We start from the raw sequence: 19,133 nt of genomic DNA, 5'->3' as shown, positions 1-19,133 counted from the left end.
CCCAGTGATTCTCAAGTTTCCACATAAGAATTAGCTTTATAGGGTAGTTCCATTTTTCATTGTTTGAGCTGTCTTGTTATTATACCACCACTACAACTTGAACAGAATTCGACGTATACAAAATAAACAGGGAAGAGAATAGTCCAAAATAACAAGTATGCTGTATAGCTCTTCTATCTAGAATAAAAATTAATGCAAATCTTGACGATGGTTATAATCATTGCACAATATTGGTTACATCTAATTGGTGCCAGTGTATTATACAGTCATAATGCATGCACCAAGCGCATTCCACGACACATTCTTCGTTTAGCCCGTTTCGGAAGTGATAGGCACAAACTTTTTGTGGGGAGAAACCTTTTTATTTTTCTGGTCTGAATGTAAGTTATTATAAAGTGCAAATTCGTTTAAGAGCTCCCTTCAGGAGAGTTTGTCACGAACATACAGTGGTGTTTAGAGGACAGCAAACATCACGTTTTCTGTGATTTAATTCCAAAAATGCATAATCACCGGGGTTGATTCATTGCATGAACAAACTGAATAAACACAAGCATGCAGAATACTAGTACGCTGCTCATGACTTCGCAATAAAAATGTTTGCTTGCGATATACGCCTCACTGCGCAAGAAGCTCTTCCGACAGAAGTCCATGCACATATAACATTCTTGTTCTTCAATCTTGATAACAATTTATTGTCTCATTGCAGGCATATTTAGCAAGGAAGTGATAAGGTTATAAGGATGTGCAATGATTGAATGCTTAGAGTGTCAGACACGTATTGTGAGTTATGTATGTAGCGTTGACTGTAGACTCCTTCATAATTTTTATCTCGATGCACCAATCATTGTCAATACTGCTCAATATTGCTTGATCGGAGAGGATGATGATGAAGTAAGATCTGGCGCAGGAAATGATTATAGACCATGCAGGCTGCTGGGGCATTAAATTGTATATCTCTCTAAAAAAAATCGAGTGAAAATATTCACTCTTAAAGGAGTGAATTTAAAAAAGAGTGAATTTAGATTGAAATTGGAGTGAATTTTGAGTTAAAATGTTCATTTTCACTCATTTTGGAGTGACCTCAAGGATCACTCGAAGATTTTGGAGTGATCCTGAGGTCACTCTAAAACGAGTGAAAATGAACATTTTCACTCAAAATTCACTCCAATTTCACTCTAAATTCACTCTTTTTGTATTCACTCCTTTAAGAGTGAATATTTTCACTCGATTTTTTTAGAGAGTACACTTTCTTTTAAGTTAAATAATGCACAATGCAGTTATCACAATGCAATGCAAATGCATGTTGACTTGTGATGATTTATGATACCCTGATCACCACTAAAGGTGGCCAAAAGAATATTATGAGCAACATGTTTTTGCAATTATTTTTCTATTTTTCTTCAGATTAGTCGGATACGCCCACAAGCGGCTTCCAATCAAGATTATGCAGATTACATCATTCTGTCAATCACTGCAAAATCGTATATTGATAAAAGTAACAAAAAGTCACTGAAACGCACCTTCCCCAAACTAAGCATAGGCCTATGCATGTTGCACGCATAATTTCACGTTTATGATATAACAAGTTATCCCCTTTGAACATATACGCTGAGGAACGTATCATTGTCATGTGTCCATTTCAATACTTGTATTTTGAAACAATGTTGTAATATTTCTGTGATAAGTCATCATGATTATGAACATGATAAATCTCATGGATGGTCTGACCTATTTCGAGATTAATTTTGTGGTCGATCCAGTCATGTAGCGACCAGTGCGAAAATAATTATGCTCTCATACAATGCCATGTGCGTTGAAATCATAATCGCTGCTAAACCGACCAGACTTTGAATTCTAACTTACATTCGCCAAATACCTTGCACTGGACAATAAGGATAATGGAAGGCCCTATCTACTAGGGTAAGGTATGAAAACACTTTTATACGAACATATCAAGAGGGACATACTGTTATACCAACAAATACACGGGGATACCCACAAATCGGCTACCACGCTCATGAATGCATCAAAGTAGACGCAAAAAGACAAGCACACTATAGCACCATACGTAATATAGACGTTAATAGTTCAGTTGTACAAATTGTATTGTCAACTTTAGGCTATCTACGTGCATATCACACACACAAATAAAGACACATTATTATAGGTTTGTACACAATTATTCGAAATCAACTAACCAACAAAAATCAAACACATCACATTGTTCCAGGTCTTTAGTTTGCGATATTTATTGGTTTTATGATCCAGGATACACCTCCATTGAGTTGAATTCGGATACGACTGCGTCACAATAAGGACAATTAGGTGAAAAAAAAATAGAAGTTTGTATCCATATTATGACATTATACACTTTCATAGCTTCATTAACAAAAATGTATTCAAAATACTTCTCTCGATACTTACAGGGCTGAGCCCGAGGTAAAGGATACAACAACAAATTTCATATACAAAAATCTCAATAAACGACTATTTTGGGGTTTCAAGCATGCTGCTATCTGCCTGCATGCTTACTGTCTACAAAACTGTGTAAAGGAGCATCAAGTCCAAAGCGACGTTTGACATTGAAAACTCGAAGTGAATTCGGTTTTTTTTTTCTCTGTGTCTGGCTATTCTCTGTGGATTGGCGAGGTGTGATGAAAGGGAACCATTTTATCAGTGATAAATTTGTCCGCGTTCCGCTTCGCTCCATTTCCTTTTGTAGGTTATCTGGTTCTCTTTCAATTCATTATTGTAGCACGATTCCCATGCACCATGATAACAATATTTGATTCACAGCAAGCGGTACATCTGTCTTCACTGTAGACAGTTCTGCTTTATAGGAAATATTTGGATTTGACCTTTTCGACATTATGCCTGTCGAAACGAATTCAGAAGTTACAAAATAAAGTACACAATTAAATTTTAAACTTTGATGACACCAGCATGCATTCTTTACTGATAATATAACACTACTTTACAATAATTGATGGTTTGTGTTCGATACATGACTTATTGTATCCATGTGAAAACAGCCACGATTTCCAACTCCATTTTGTTTCAGAGTGACATTTGCTTGGCATAATATATAGTGACTTATCGGCATAATCTACAGTACAATATAAGATCTGAATAATCAAGTTCAAATGAAATTACTAACTTCATCAAAATTCTTTCATTTCCATTCGACGATTAAGGTGTCTCGACAAACGCATGTTCAAATTACATGGTAATCAAAACATCAACAAGAAGAATGAGTTACAACATTTAAATCAAGGTGAGACAGAATCTACTTCAAAATGGCCGCTCCCTTTGACATTTCACTTTCTTCCAGTGATAGACCAACAGCTTAACTCCACGGGTGTACTAAAGCAGTTTTGGTAATGTATTCCTATACATTAGTTCACAAAAAGTTGCACTTAACAACCACAGAGTTTAACGGAGGTTGCCCGACATAGCAAAAACCAAAACAAAACAAAACAAAACAAAACAAAAAACTAACTGAATTCCTGTCCCAAGAAACTAATTGGAGGGAACAGTTGAATGAAGTGACTCGCATGCAATCCATAGAAAAGGACACACCTTGATCATTACTAACCTATACAGGAGCGGTCTGTTCAGCTTTGAGATTTGAGAGCCAATTCAGTTAGACATGTATTATTACGCCAGAGCTGTATAAGGGTAAAATAGCGTGTTTTTATAATACTGGCTTGTTGTTGTTTTTTTTTTCTTCAAAAATAAAACCCTATTTGTATTCATAATATTTATTAGTTATACCTTCATACCGCGTTCACCATTCTGTCAACAGTGAAAATGACATGAATAGATGGGATTCTTGCCATTCTAGATTTCATAAGATCTTCATCAATAGCAAGATGCCCGATGTCTGAATAAATAATAGTCCTCATATTCGAGCTTTGCACTGCACTGTCTGACACCGCGATAACACCTGCTCGGGAATAGACCGATAACATATTAATTCAAATTCAATGCGAATGCCATGAATATAACGGTTGTTCCTGACAACCTGAAAGTTCGCCTGGTCTTGCCCGACATAACAATTTCATGTATGCACATCAAATCTGAAGCAGTGAAACGGACATGAATAATAGGTACAATTGCACGGAAGTGATAGTTTTGCTATAGGTCCCAACTTTAAAACAGACATCCATAAATCAGAACACTTTCGTGAATCAGCCTTCTTCGTTAACAACGCTATCATTCAAAACTCACAGAATTGAAATACGACATTGACTACTATATAGGTTCCTATATGCTGGGGTGATGTATTATACGGAGATAAAAAAGATATCCGGATAGAATTGTGCCAACGAACTATGACCCATTATTATGGAACACACCGAAAGTAATTACAAGACGTAACTGTACGGATCCTCCAAGCGAATTAAGAGATCTGCACAGTTGGCTTTACTTTGCGGGTACCAACAATGATGTGAATATATGGGACTACATGATGATAGTCGACAGTCCAAATCTTGATGACAATGGTCGACGGGTAATACTGAAAGTCATATTTACATAGCCAATATGTAGCAATACACCAACATTACATTGAACAACGCATGACTTTCTCAGCGTTCTTACTGATTGAAGAGAGGTGATCGACATAAAGCGTGGACCACGTACACTTGAAGATTAAAAATGGCTGACCAGAAAGTCATGAAGATCACACATGAAGGTTGGAGTGATTACGAGTATTAAATGATTTCATTAGTAACCACACGATAAGCTCTGCTTAACCATCGACTAATCTCATGGATTGACGGGTTTAAGCTATTTATCCTTTCCAGCAGGTTGCGCAGTTTTAAGGCAAAGGTGGTGCCGCGGCGTGACATTGATGGGATAAAGCCGCTATACCCGCACGATTGACAAAGTCACTTCTTTATACCTCAACTTACAAGCTTCAATTATAATCTAAACCGAAACATCTAATGCGACGAACCTTAAATCTTGAGGCTTTTTTTTTTGCGTGTTTATATATATATATATACATAGTATAATTATAAGTATATAAGCTCTCCCTTTTTAACTCAGACATATACTTTTTTTCATGTCTATGTCTATATCAAGGAAAATTATGATATCGATGTTCCTTATTTCGAAAGATAAAGTAAAAGAAGAAACGAAATATTGCTATACCACCAATGCACTCAAATCCTGGCGTGGGAACTATCAATACACTATTAATAAGACGTTTACTTGATTCAAATCAATGGTTAAAATATTTCAGAATGGCAAAAGCAAGCACTCCATAATCTACTGTGCACACGTCACAACATATCCTGCACAGCCTGAGTTAACGTACATAATTTTATACTTTGTCTTTATAGATATCGCCCAAACATAACGATTAATTCGTTTGGAAACATGTTGCATAACTCTTTTCTCATCACCGCACTCTAAAACAAGTCAAACTGATTATCGTCTATCAAAGGAATTACACAATATTCATCCGTGCCCCATAATACAGCGGCAGAACAACCATAAAGCATCATTCAATTATCATGAACAATCACTGCAAAATGTCTATAACGTACTACACTTTTGGGAAGACATTTGTGCATGGTTCATTGCAAAATAGATCTATTCATACTCTTGTTTAGTTTCTCTGTGTTATATAACAATATTTTTTTTTCTCCCAAACACCAAATATACAGATTCAACACAATTTATTTTGCACAGCATGGCACTGCGACAGAAATAACTTAATACATGTATATAATTCTTAAATAGTTTCCACCAAATTTTATTGAAATTTCATAAAGGGTGGACCACATCTTTGGAATCATTGCTATAAAGTTCACCTTTGGAATAACATATATGAGCTTAACTGATGCCGGCAGAACATTTTTTTGAAAGCTTATTCATTGCATACATTGCAATCTACCTTATCAGTACAAGACAAGAAAACGAATATTCAGCCATCATACTGAGTGTATGGGCATTAAAATGTGTGTATAGCCGCTATACGTGGCATAAACCAATGATGAAGACATTCTTTCAAAAGGAAAAAAAAGACATATATCCGCATCTAAATTACATCTAGTTATTGCGCAATACTTGCTTTCTTCTTTGCAAAGAATGGCAAAATTAGACATGAAATATATTACATGTGCATTAGGCCTATGTCGTAAAGACCGTCTTACAACGCTGCATATCTTATATATACACAGAAAAAAACTGACATGCACAAAATTCATTGTCGAGCTCTAATCATCACAATAAGTAATCATGGAGTTATCCAAAGTTTTCACAAAGAAAATTGCCAGTCACCACAGCCCTGATTTTTTTTTTAATCTCTTTGTAGTTGACAACAGTGTCATTGTTAATGGGTGGGAGGAGTATTCTATTATAATATAATCGCGCTTCGCTCGTGGACAAATTCTTTCCACGACGAACAGTAAGTTTTGAAAGGGAATATCATCCTGCTATTATATTGCCATGTATAAGAAAAGAGAAGAAAAGTGAAAATGTGGGCAAATAATTCAGACACAAAAAAGTTTTGAACTGTAAAAGTTTAGAGTGTATCAGACAAATATTGGCAACTCTGTGTGATGTATACGTGTTGGGCAGCTCTCCACTCAGTGCAGACAAGGTCCATCCATTTTCATTTTTCTATTGTTGGTATATAATAAGAGTGACAGGTTTTTTGAATATCCTCCTTAGAGGATATGTTCTGTCTATGCCCAATCATTTCAGAAAATGAAAATTAGCGAAATTTTGCGTACACATACATACAAACCTAATAGCGAACTGCTCACTTTACCTGCATCAATAGGGTTATCAATTAATCTTTCTCTCTAAAATTTTATGATTCATAACTATTGTCCCAGTTTCCCCACATTTCCATCATTGATAAACTTTTCTGACTTTTCTGTTTTCATAGAAAGCAGCATATCAGGATGGAATTTCCCTTCATATACATTATGACAGGTTCCGAATCAGATTAATTTGCGAGAAAGCAGATCACATTGTATCATTTTCAAGCGTATCATAGTATACTTTGTTAGAAGTATTTGTATCAAAACTTGAATAATTGTATTTGCTGTCGCATGAACTGACTGGGAATGCTAAGAACAATGTTGCAACGTCATTCACTCGTGAAATGGAAAGATATTGTTATGCACTTTACAAGCGCTTACACACACAAATACGTCCTTTAATAGGAAGTGCACATACATAATGTCGCTCTGCGAATTAAGAACTTGATTTTTGATGTCTTCTACGATCTGCGTCATTCACACAATGATAATCGAGATATGGTCCACCAGCACAGATTTACGGTAAATTATTTAAGAGTTTATGATGTAAAAGCTTATTGGTACGAGCATCATTCTATGCTTCAGATACTAAACATAATGTTCTTTTTTGTAAACTATTTTCCTCACATTTAAAACAAAAAATAGGCTAAAGGCTGGGATGAGATAAGCATTAATGATCAGAAAAAGACACCATGGAACTTTGGGATATGGAAGAAAAAAAAGGTTTTGCTCTCTTTTTTGAAAGAAAACATCGTCAGTTTAAGTAAACAGGTTAAGGTCTGATGGAATATGAAATTACATGCAATACGCGAACAGACCGAAATGAAATGACCAATGAAAAGTGATTTAAGGCTTTAATTGTCTTTTTCTTGGACGATATGCAAGGAGGTCTCCTGTGAAAGCAGTCCAAACTGTCACGTGCGAAAATATGACAACATTGACTATAAATACAAGAAACAAAAAACACCAAGTAGGGCGTACATAATAGCACACTCTGCAGGAAAGCAGAGTTACAGTCAAGCTTACATATTACATGTAATATTTTAATTCTTTTTATTGGGTGTTGGCGAGATGCAATAATCAATAATTGTTGCACTTATGCTCAAAACATACTGTGTGTGTCTCTCTTCTTTTTTTTTAAGATTTAAGTATGAATATCACATGGGTGTCCATATACATTACCACCTGGGCACCATGGTGCAAAAAATAGCATGGTCACGCATGCTTGAGTCTTTTCAGCCACTGGCAACACGAAGTTATATTTCTGTAGTTCTGTCTATATGCTGGTGTAAAATCGGGTACTTTGCAATATTGATGCACGCATGCATGCGGAAGAGTGGCGCATGCGCAAATAAAAACATTATGTCGGCAGGCCAACACATTCGTACCACTACGCTACGACTTTGCATACTTCCCGATCAATCCAATCTATACGCGAAATTTATGTGATGCTCATCTCATAACGCCAAATGTTTATAAAAGTCAGGTAAAACAATAACAAAATGGGGATGAGCTGCATAATGATTATGACGACTGATAAACTATGAGACGTCCTTTGGACGTCGTAGTGTTGGCAAAATCTGATTTACAAATAAATACATTTTCATGATGACATCATGCACACAAACGGCTTACTAAAATGCTAGAAAAACAAAGCTCAAAAGAGTTCAGCCATCGAGATGTGGAAATGAGTGATCATCAGAACAAAAACGCTTCATAAATTCGGCAAGCAGCACTTCAAAATAACCGATGAGGGTATACTGTAGAAGCACATAGGCCCTCTGTTATCTCGATCTACATTGTTGCAATATCTCATTCTCACATGGCAGCTGTAACTTGCAGCTAAACTCACCTGCAGTTAAATCGACGAAAAAAAAAAATAATCAAGTGCCCTCAAATCACAGTACTACTACTAGTACATAACACACATCCGAAAAATATACTATGAAATATATATCATTTCTGACTTGGCAGTTACAAGCTATATAATTATTATGTAAAAGGCGATATTTTACCAGCACTTCAATCGTCTATCTGGCAACAGGAGCTTCATCAACGAGCAGAAAGTAATTATTGCCATGGTTACTATCCCAGTATTCCTGGCCGTCGACACGGTAAAAGACTGCAAAGAACACCTTATCTCCCACACCTGTGTGACGAGCTGGGACGGAGAAGCCAAAGGAGAATCGATCGGTCGGACCGTCACAGGAGCCCTGGACGTACAGAGCCATGATGTTGACGTGACTGCTCCAGTCGTCGTAGCTGTAGCGGACTCGGACCTCCTTGTGGAAGGACATGTTCCTGACCTTGATGGTGCCCAGGACGGTCATATCGGAGACAACCACGTTCTCCAGACATACCATCTGCTCGTAGAGTCGCCTAAGGAAGTCTGGGCGACCCCCTGGCTGCTCGAAGCACATGCGCAGGATGGGCTTGGTGAGTAGTCTTTGGTCGCTAAGGTCGAAGGATGGGGGTGGAGAAGTGACGCAGGGTTCCATCTCCAGGATGTCACGAACGGTTTCAAGGGAGAGACCAAGAGCATCGGCGAAGCGAACCGTCTTCTTATTGGGCGTTCCTGGAGGTGTCTTTGGTCTCTTCGGATCCCTTAAGGATGATCTCCTGGGTTTCGAGGAGGTATCACTATCTGGTTCACTGACCACTGACTCAGAATCTTGACTGGACAGTACATCATCACTAGTATCGCTGTGTGCTATTGGGTTATCAAATACATCGAATAAATCACTACTGCTGCTATTACAGTCAGTCAGGCTTTCTTCAGTCTCCCCGTGTCTGTATCCCATGCTGAACTTTTCATTGAAACAGGACATGTATTCACCACTTGCTAACATGTGGTCCTGACATTGTCCAACTGCACGGTACTCCGCCAGAGCAAACAGTTCATCCCACTCCGAGTACGGGCTAGATACTGGTGAGAATCCATTAGTGTTGAAAACAGGGGTTAAGCTTGTAGAGGAGTTACCCATCTCGCATGGAAGTGAAGCTCCGTTATTCAATGGATTACCGTTCGGGAATTCCTCGACCCAGGGCAGTCTCTTGCCACAGCTGCAGCGGGAATCCAAAGCAACTTTCGGGACCTCGACGGTACACACCTCCGATTCGGAGCTCGACGCCCCTGAGGCCGGCGAGCACTCCGTCATGAACAGGGGCGACCGCGGACGGTCCATGGTACTGCGAAGCACATCAAACTCTACACCGTGCGAACTGTTCAGCTCACCTGCCACTTCCTGCATCGTCGAAGGAATGCTTTCTTCCTCCTCGTTACTGACTCCGGCGCATCCAGTCGCCATTGTATGGTCATAGACATTCGCACAATAACATTTAAACGGTTGTCACCTGAACACACAAGACAGCGTTTCATCTCCGGTTGTCTCGGCTTAAAATCCACTGCTCTTACTTAGCTGGCTACAATGTATCTGTGCTTTGTGCAGACACCGGCTTCTCTGCACTGCGGCGAATCATACGTGTGATATCACCACTGCCTACATGCCTGGCCCACTCTCCGAACAGCTGATCTTAGCCTTATTATGTATGCTCTACTGCACCACGCTAATGCACCGCCGAGGTCGGGTCTTTGTGTCGTCTGCTGCGATTTGACCTGCATTACGAAAACAAAACGAAAGCTATGCATAAGTTTTACAGGATATGCCACACACTTCCTCGTCGTTTGTGTACGTTTGTCATGGATGGCTGGTTGCACGAGAATATGAAAGTATGCAAGTCTAAATTAGATGAGAGAATACCGGATATGATACATGCATGGGGATTTTAAATTCTTGTTACAGCGAATTGATAACATGAATGTTCTTTCTGATGTAAACAATAATGAAAATAGAGCAACCAATCTAACCACTTACTGTTTGATATAAAAGCTCCGTCGTTGAATTTCCACGCTGTGTCCATGTCTTGTGCTTATCGTGGGCATACGCAATGGTCCAGCTTTATACAATTCATGTACGACTGAATAATTATTAAATTATCATGGTGTTACTTTGGGAATGAAGAATAGTCACGGCGGAATGTCTACCACGTGCAATCTGAAAACATGTTTATATACCCCCAATGCCGGTCAAAACATGATGCGGCGGTGCCACCTCTTTTTTTTTTTCTCTCTCTCCCTCTCGTGCACGTCACCGGTTACTAGTACTCGTATTCATAATCACTCTAGAACGTTCGCATTTAAGTCCGAGGTTCCAAAAAGGGGGCGGAGACTCACGCAGACTGCAAACCCCGCCTTCTCCGAAGCCTGAAGTCGGCATGGTTATCATTATTATTTATGTATTCAGAATTTACACCGGCGCGCGGCGGCGTGTACCGGTTTCCACAAAGCGTAAGCGGCATATTATGATGTTTTTGGTGTCATTGGATTAGACGGTAGTATACCAGTAAATAATTAATATCGCACTGTTAATTTACACTTCTATGATAATGTATTCACCCCAAACCCCCAACTTATGGTAATCCAGACTTTAGACACAGAAATATGTCAGGGTTCATCGTTAGGCTGACGTATAGTAGGCCGATAACCGTCTCTTTTTATAACGTGCAAATTCTAAGAAATAATTACATTCCACACGGAATTTCGCTGAAAGATAATTGATGATTAATCCATTGCTTTTATCGAAAATTACTTGACAAGAAATGAAATGTGAACGGCATCAAGCTCAAACATACGGTGAAGTTAGAAACATCTTGTTTCTACTGCCATGCGCGCGTCTAAATGAAAGGACGCTGAATATATAATCAATTAAATTAATGTTTGATAACGGGACTCTTTACCCACCCTGGATTTGCCGAGATGGGGAAGGTTTTCCGTATAGGCATATAGCACTCACAGCATTGCGATGGGGCATCCGTTATTCGGATAGGAATTCACATTTATGGCATGAATGAGATAGATATATATAGGCTTACAATTTCACATGCTATACGACTTGGATTGTAACGCAACCATGATACCGAGCGCAGCCTAAAAATGAAAAACAAGTGAAATGGAACTACCTGTATTATCATCCTTCTACTTTGGAGACAGTGATGATCATTGTTCATTATTTTGTACCACTGTTTTATTTAGGCATATTACATAAAATGTCTCACGTGTAAATGCCTATATACTATATATATATATATATATATATATATATATATATGTGTGTGTGTGTGTGTGTGTGTGTGTGTGTGTGTGTATGCACACATACACAATATATACACACATATATTTGTATTATTATTATGACTGTATGTGTTTGTATATCACACAATTTATCATTATATCGCAAAAATATCTCCCATAAAAATCCAATTTGCAGCAAGTTTGCAATCACTGTGAACTCGATCTGCCTTAATGACGTCCACAATAACAGAGTACGAATATACAATCAAAACAACTGTTGCTCTTGCTGTCAAAATTATTACCATTATCATTACTGTTATTATCATTATCAATAGTATCATTTTATTGTTATTATCATTATCAACGTCACTATTATTGATTTAATCATAAATGACATTTTTGCTACTATTATCATTGAAAGTCGTATAGGCCCTATAGTATAGTAGTACTACTACTAGTAGTAGTACTAGTAGTTGTAGTAGTAGTAGTAGTAGTAGTAGTAGTAGTATTAGTAGTAGTAATAGTAGTATTTTATTATGATGCCGGTAGTCGAGTAGCGGAATATCATCATAATTATTACATTTCATGTCTTGTAGATCTTTCGAAGGGAAATTTGCACGGTTGCAGAAAGAGAACAGTGAAATCTTGTTCCCTCCCACAATAATTATATCTTATATTCGGATATATGATATATTCATCTCGCATGAATTATGCGCTTACTCGTATCATTCTTCGTATCACAGGCAAACATCATCGCCAGTGCAGTGAATGTACTGTAGTACAGTGCCATGCAGAAAATTGTGTCAGTATTATTAAAGAAGACGGTGGATAGAGTTGGCTTCTGTAAATAAATGCGAAAACGTGCAAAATTTGTTGTTATCATGAAGGGGGAAAAAACCCTGCACGTGCGATGGACTTATCTTCCATATTAGTATTCATATGGACTTATCTCCCATATGAATATTCATGAGATCAGGCTCCAGTGGGCAAAATTGTGGAGTTTGATGTCCTCCGCAGGGCAGGAAAAGCGGTCACTGTGCCGACGCTGTGTTTTTTCGCACGTAGGCCAGTATTAGTCTTCATGCACAGACCTTTAACCCTGTTGTGTTTTCAGTGTTGTGCGGAGAAAGGAAATAATATGTGATTTTTTAGCCTGATCGAGTGATTGTAAACAATTGTTGAAATTGTGCTAGAAAGAGGATACAAGTATCATCCATAACATAAATTAGTGGCATCTGTTTGAAACATACTCTCACATGACATAACTGAAATTGAAATATAATCATATTGTATGGTGTTATAATCTATTATGTTTGTATTGTTATTGTATGTGCGTGGGTATATGTATATCGGTGCTTGCACAATAGTGAAATAAGGTACTAATGTTAAATGATTACATAGATTGAAAAATATGATTTTATTAGATTTAAATAGAAATATAAGATGGTACAGATATAATTATTAATTACATAATATTATGTTTACACATCTCATTCCCAATACAGTTCGACCTCGATTATCCGGCCTCCTTTTATCCGGGAATATCTGGACGCGTTCAGGCAGTGAAGGACTTGTTTTTTATCCAAAAATTGAGAAAAAAACAAACAAACAGTGGCTTTAAACTCAGTTAAAGATTCTACAAAACTAACACAATTTACCTACAATATTCCCGACACAACTAACATGAATTCACACCACATTATGATTTTCACATAAAGATATACTTTATTTTTGGGAAGAAGGGACTACAATTTGCGCAGGCAATTTGCGCAGGCTATAGATTACATCACCGTTGCGGGGTCCTACCTACCTAGCTGCCAGTGCTCTGGGATGGCAGTTTGGACAGCAGCTATATACATGAACATTGTGTCTCCCATATCCGGCCAATTCGCTTATCCGGATGAGCGCCGGTCCCAACATGGCCGGATTATCGAGGTCGAACTGTATTCCTTTCTATCTCCTTGTATCTCTCTTTCACCCTTAGTCTACCCTTGTTTCAGTCTAAACATAAATTGAAAGTTTTAACGGGGAATTACAACAGTTTGTTTATATTTTGTTTATAAGTTTGTGTGTGTGTGAGTACCGTAAATGTATATGATTGTGAAATGATACTCATGTTAATTTGCCTGTTTAGTTGTTGCTTTAATGTATATGTATAAGTTTCATTGATTAATCTTAAGTTTCATTGATTAATCTTTAGATTTTGTTCACTATGTGTCATTCTGCTGTTGCTTTAATGATTATGATTGTATGATTCTGTATGTTATTAGCCAGTGGGAATGTACAAAATTCTGCAGTTTAGTCATCTGTATGGCTGTAAATGAATTTTCAATAAACCATTACTACTCAGTGCTGCTATACCTACTACTACTACTACTACTACTACTACTACTACTACTACTACATTGTACGACTACTACATTGTACTACTACTACATGACATCTGTCATAGCCTATGATTATTGTACTTAAAATAAATTGTCTTAACACAGGCAGTGCATGTGCACACGTCCTTGACACAAAAAGTAGATTGAATAGCCATACATTAACAGTATATAGGCCTATCATCATCAATATTGCAATTATCATTATCATTAGGGGCACTTCGTTTTCAGAGCGACATAATGCATAAGCTTTACGTAACAATTATGGGATTCATCAATCCTGTTCAAACAAAGAATGAACTTGCGTAGCGACCAGATGACCAGAATGATCCGTCGTATCAACACCTGTGAAAGCATCCATTTAGTTATTTGGCATTGAATGTATTAACATTCTCTTTCTATTGATATTGTCAAATACCACTTTTGCTGTCAGGTGGATGTGCTGGCAAGCAACCAACGGCGTAGCCAGGATTTCATCTTGGGGGGGGGGGGGGGGGGGCGGTTAGTCTGCGAGGGAGCGGAGCGAGCGAGGGGGGGAGGGTGTGGGAGGGGGGTGACCCCCCTCCCACGGTAAGAACTTTTTGCATTTTGATGTTGCAAATGGTGCAATTTGATGCATGTTTTTGCGCATTTTATCGACGTGAAACAGTCCCACTTGTATAGCAGTATATTTTAGTGTAGATTATTATTGAACAATTTGCCTATAAAATGGTATAATTTGAATACACTTCTTGTATTAATTCTGTTCACTGAATATCATGAACGCGACTGAACCCGAGCGAGCGGAGCGAGCGAGGCGGGAGGGGAGGGTGTGGGAGGGTGATGGTGGTGTCCCCCTCCCACGGTAAGAACTTTTTGCATTTTGAATTTGCAAATGGTGCAATTTGATGCATGTTTTTGCGCGTTTTATCGACGTGAAACATTCCCATTTGTTTAAGGTAGCAGTATATTCTAGTGTAAATTATTATTGAACAATTTGCCTATATAAAATGGTATAATTTAGATACACTTCTTGTATTAATTCTTTTCACTGAATATCATGAACGCGACTGAACCCGAGCGAGCGGAGCGAGCGAGGGGGGAGGGGAGGGTGTGGGAGGGGGGTGTCCCCCCTCCCACGGTAGGAACTTTTTGCATTTTGATGTTGCAAATGGTGCTATTTGATGCATGTTTTTGCGCGTTTTATCGACGTGAAACAGTCCCACTTGTTTAAGGTAGGAGTACATTTTAGTGTAGATTATTATTGACCAATTTGCCTATAAAATGCTATAATTCAAATACACTTCTTGTATTAATTTTTTTCACTGAATAATGAACCCGAGCGAGCGGAGCTAGCGAGGGGGGAGGGGAGGGTGTGGGAGGGGGGTGTCCCCCCTCCCACGGTGAGAACTTTTTGCATTTTGATGTTGCAAATGGTGCAATTTGATGCATGTTTTTTGCGTGTTTTAACGAGTTGAAACAGTCCCACTTGTTTAAGGTTGCAGTATATTTTAGTATAGATTACTATTGAACAATTTGCCTATAAAATGGTATAATTTAAATACACTAGTCTTCTTGTATTAATTCTTACACTGAATATCATGAACGCTGTCTGTTCACCAATCAAACAGAAAAAGCATGCACACGAGGGTGTAGATAGGGGCATATCCCCTCCCACACGAAGGTGATTTTGCGTTTTCAGACCTGAAATTCAGCGATCTGGTGCAAATTTTTGGTGCAATATTTCATCGAAGTGTTAAAATCACGGAATTTAGCTCTTATTCCAAATGTGCACCATGTGCGTATGTATAAAGTCTAGTGAGGTAGAGCTTAGGGGAAGGGGGATTCCCCCTCCCACTCGCGGAGCTTTTGCGTTTTTAGAATTGAAATAAAGCGATCTGGGTATAGCCACAGTCTACTTCTTTGCATGGTGGGGGGGGGGGGGGGGGGGGGCGAGCAGGGAGAAGGCGTGGGCGAGTGTTATCTCCACCCTTTCCTTCCGATGGAGCTTTTATCTTTTTAAGGTTGAAATTGAGATATCTCGTATACGCATATTTGATGGAATCAACATTTGGGAAATCACCCAAAAGTGTACTTAGTAGCTAGGGAAAGAGGCACAGAGGGGGAGGGTTTGGGAGGGGGATACCCCCTCCCAAGCACGAGAGATTTTGCATATTTTGAATTGAAATTCAACGATCTGGTGTACACTTTGAGTGAAATATTTAAAAAAAGTTAATATATATCTTATTAAGAAATTTTGATGAAAGGTTGCAAAAGAGACCCGCTTCATGTGCATGCATACAGTATACACGCATTTTTTTTCCGCCTCCCAAATCCCCGGTCCAAATCTTAGGGGGGGGGGGGGGGGGCGACCGCCCCCATCGCCCCCCCCCCCCCCCTGGCTACGCCAGTGCAAGCAACATTATAGGATTACGTGAATAATCATTACATAACATATGCTTATCCCGTGAATTTAAAAACCCACATGCCTGTTGGTATTATTAGCCTTTTTTCTGCTCATGCGCAAAGTGGAACTGCGAACTGGCTTAAATCATTCGCCGCAAAAGATATTTCAGTGGATTTTGTCTGAATAAGATTTTAAAAATGAGAAAACACCTTCTCCCTTTGATTTCTTTGGGTAATAATAGTATGTATGCGTTTTGAGCATTATGACAGAGTGGATTACTTTAGTGCAATAAATTCATATTATCATCATTATATTATTATTATCATCATTATCTTCTCTGATTATAATGCCTGGAGTCTCTGTATTACGAGATTTAGAGTCTGCGATGCAGACTAGATGATACACAGCTTGAAGGTGCAGACACATACACGTGCTTCCATGAAATGTGCGTAGTAGCGAGTGCGTGTGTGTGTGTGTGTGTCTGTGTGTGTGTCTGTGTTCACTGTGACAACACAGACGGTACTCTTTCTCGAGGGCGAGGATGCTTATCACGTGACGTCTCTCTCCATATCTCCCTCTCTCTTTCTCTCTCTCTCTATATATATAATAATATATATATATATATATATATAAATTATATACTTTTATAGCAACTATGCTCCCTTTGATAGGCCGATTTACAACATTTGTTCGAATCTATACATTTGCCCTTGGGAATATTACTTGCTATACAACTTAATACCAAGTCCTACAAAAAAAGAGTTAAAGGAAACCAAAGGCCAAATATAACAGCGGGTTGAGTGAAAGCAGCTATAGAACACATCAGTGCAAATTTATGAGGTTTGAAGAAAATTGGACAACAATATACAAATGTTATGCATTTTTACAGTTTCGGTGCCGTCAACGCTGGATAAGGAGACAACCACACTTCATGACGTCTTTGTGGCTAAAAATAGTAAAGAAAATATAAAGATGATTCAACATTATTCTGTAGTATTTTCTAGCATTATAAAAGCTCACTTCACTTAGCTCTTTCAGAAAGCAAGGGGAATAATGATACCCGTATTGACAGTATAACAAGTCAATGAAATGTGTGCCTTTCATGAAAAATGAAATTTTGTGGAATTCTCCTCATATGTTCTTTATATTGCTGCCCATAATGACGTCATGAAGTGTAGTAGGCTCCTTATAACACCGAAAATTTGAAAAGTCATATACCTTTTGAATGGATTGGCCGATTTTCCTCAACGCCTTCATTGATTTCTTTTACTAAAATGTTGCTGTTTTAAAATCCACATCTTATATTTGAGCTTTGATTTCCTTCAAATGCAGTGAGATTGTTAGTTGGATTTCCTGTAAATTGTTATGCCTGGTAAGCTCTGTGTTTCTGGTTGTCAGAAGCAGCACTGTGATGGAGGGATATCATGAAATTTGGAATCAGAAAGTGATTATAAATATTGGTCTGTTAACAATACCAGACCCTATCATATTCTAGGTGGAACACTCCATTTCAAGTTCATATAGACGTCCCTGGCCTTCGTTCATGTTTGTGATGAGTTCGGTAGAGTCACGTGACTACTTTATTTCTATTTTCCTCAGTGACGTTCACAGATAACCTTGACAACCTGAAATTTATAACCAAACCACCGAGGTGTTGCGCTTTAGATTTCTATAGAGGGCGGCCAACACTCAAATTCGATGAATAAATTCTCACGAATCACCGTGGCCTTTTGGATATAAAATGAATGAACTAAATTGAATTTGGTATTCATTGTCCTTTAAATGAAATAGGGCCCACCTTTTCCACTGTAGAACAGATTCACATGTCAATAAGTTAACATACAATAAACCAAAGGGATGTGGTAATTTGTCCAGCATGAATTACAACATAAAAGAAATATGTATATAAGCTGTACATAATACATAATTCGTGTATTAATATTTCAATATATTGCAAGATTTTAGAATAATGTTAAAGTGCAGTACGTGTACCTTTTATGGTTTACCTGTGTCTTAGGTGATCCGTGTTTCACTCTGTACACTACTAGTTGTGTGTGAGTGTGTGTGTGCGCGCGCTGCACTTAATAGGGTCTTTCTGTTTTACTATACAATCATGTATGATTATAACAATGATTTCCAAAATCATGACGATGAATATGGTGCTGCCATCGTTTCACTCTTATCCTGATTCTCTATGATTGATAGGCATACTACATTGTTCTACTATTATCATTATTAGAGTTTTTTATTATCATAACCAATAAAACGTAATCTTTACGGTGAAATCTAGTTCAGTCTGTTTGTAGTATCAAAAGCGTTTGGTTTAAAGTCCTGTTTATCTTTGGGAGCAGTGACTTAAAAATGTTCAAGATATCACATTAATTGATGCATATGTGTAGGTCAGTTGTATCACAAAACATCCTATGGTATTAGATTTTCGCAATAAAGCCTAA

General features: G+C 38.1%; 1 protein-coding gene across 1 annotated transcript; it reads right to left on the bottom strand.

The window, feature by feature from the left end:
* Positions 1 to 8,793: 8,793 nt before the first annotated feature.
* Positions 8,794 to 9,867, bottom strand: LOC139735495 (glycogen-binding subunit 76A-like). The gene has a single exon (XM_071646252.1). The coding sequence runs from the start codon at positions 9,761 to 9,763 to the stop codon at positions 8,810 to 8,812; it is 954 nt and encodes a 317-aa protein (XP_071502353.1). The 5' UTR covers positions 9,764 to 9,867; the 3' UTR covers positions 8,794 to 8,809.
* Positions 9,868 to 19,133: the final 9,266 nt, after the last annotated feature.

This window comes from Diadema antillarum, unplaced genomic scaffold, assembly GCF_040938485.1.
Source record: "Diadema antillarum isolate AM-2024a unplaced genomic scaffold, OU_Dant_1.0 seq00000581_RagTag, whole genome shotgun sequence".
Classification (NCBI taxonomy): Eukaryota; Metazoa; Echinodermata; class Echinoidea; order Diadematoida; family Diadematidae; genus Diadema; species Diadema antillarum.
The sequence above is the reverse complement of the archived record's forward strand: the minus strand, read 5'-3'. Positions and strand labels throughout refer to the sequence as shown.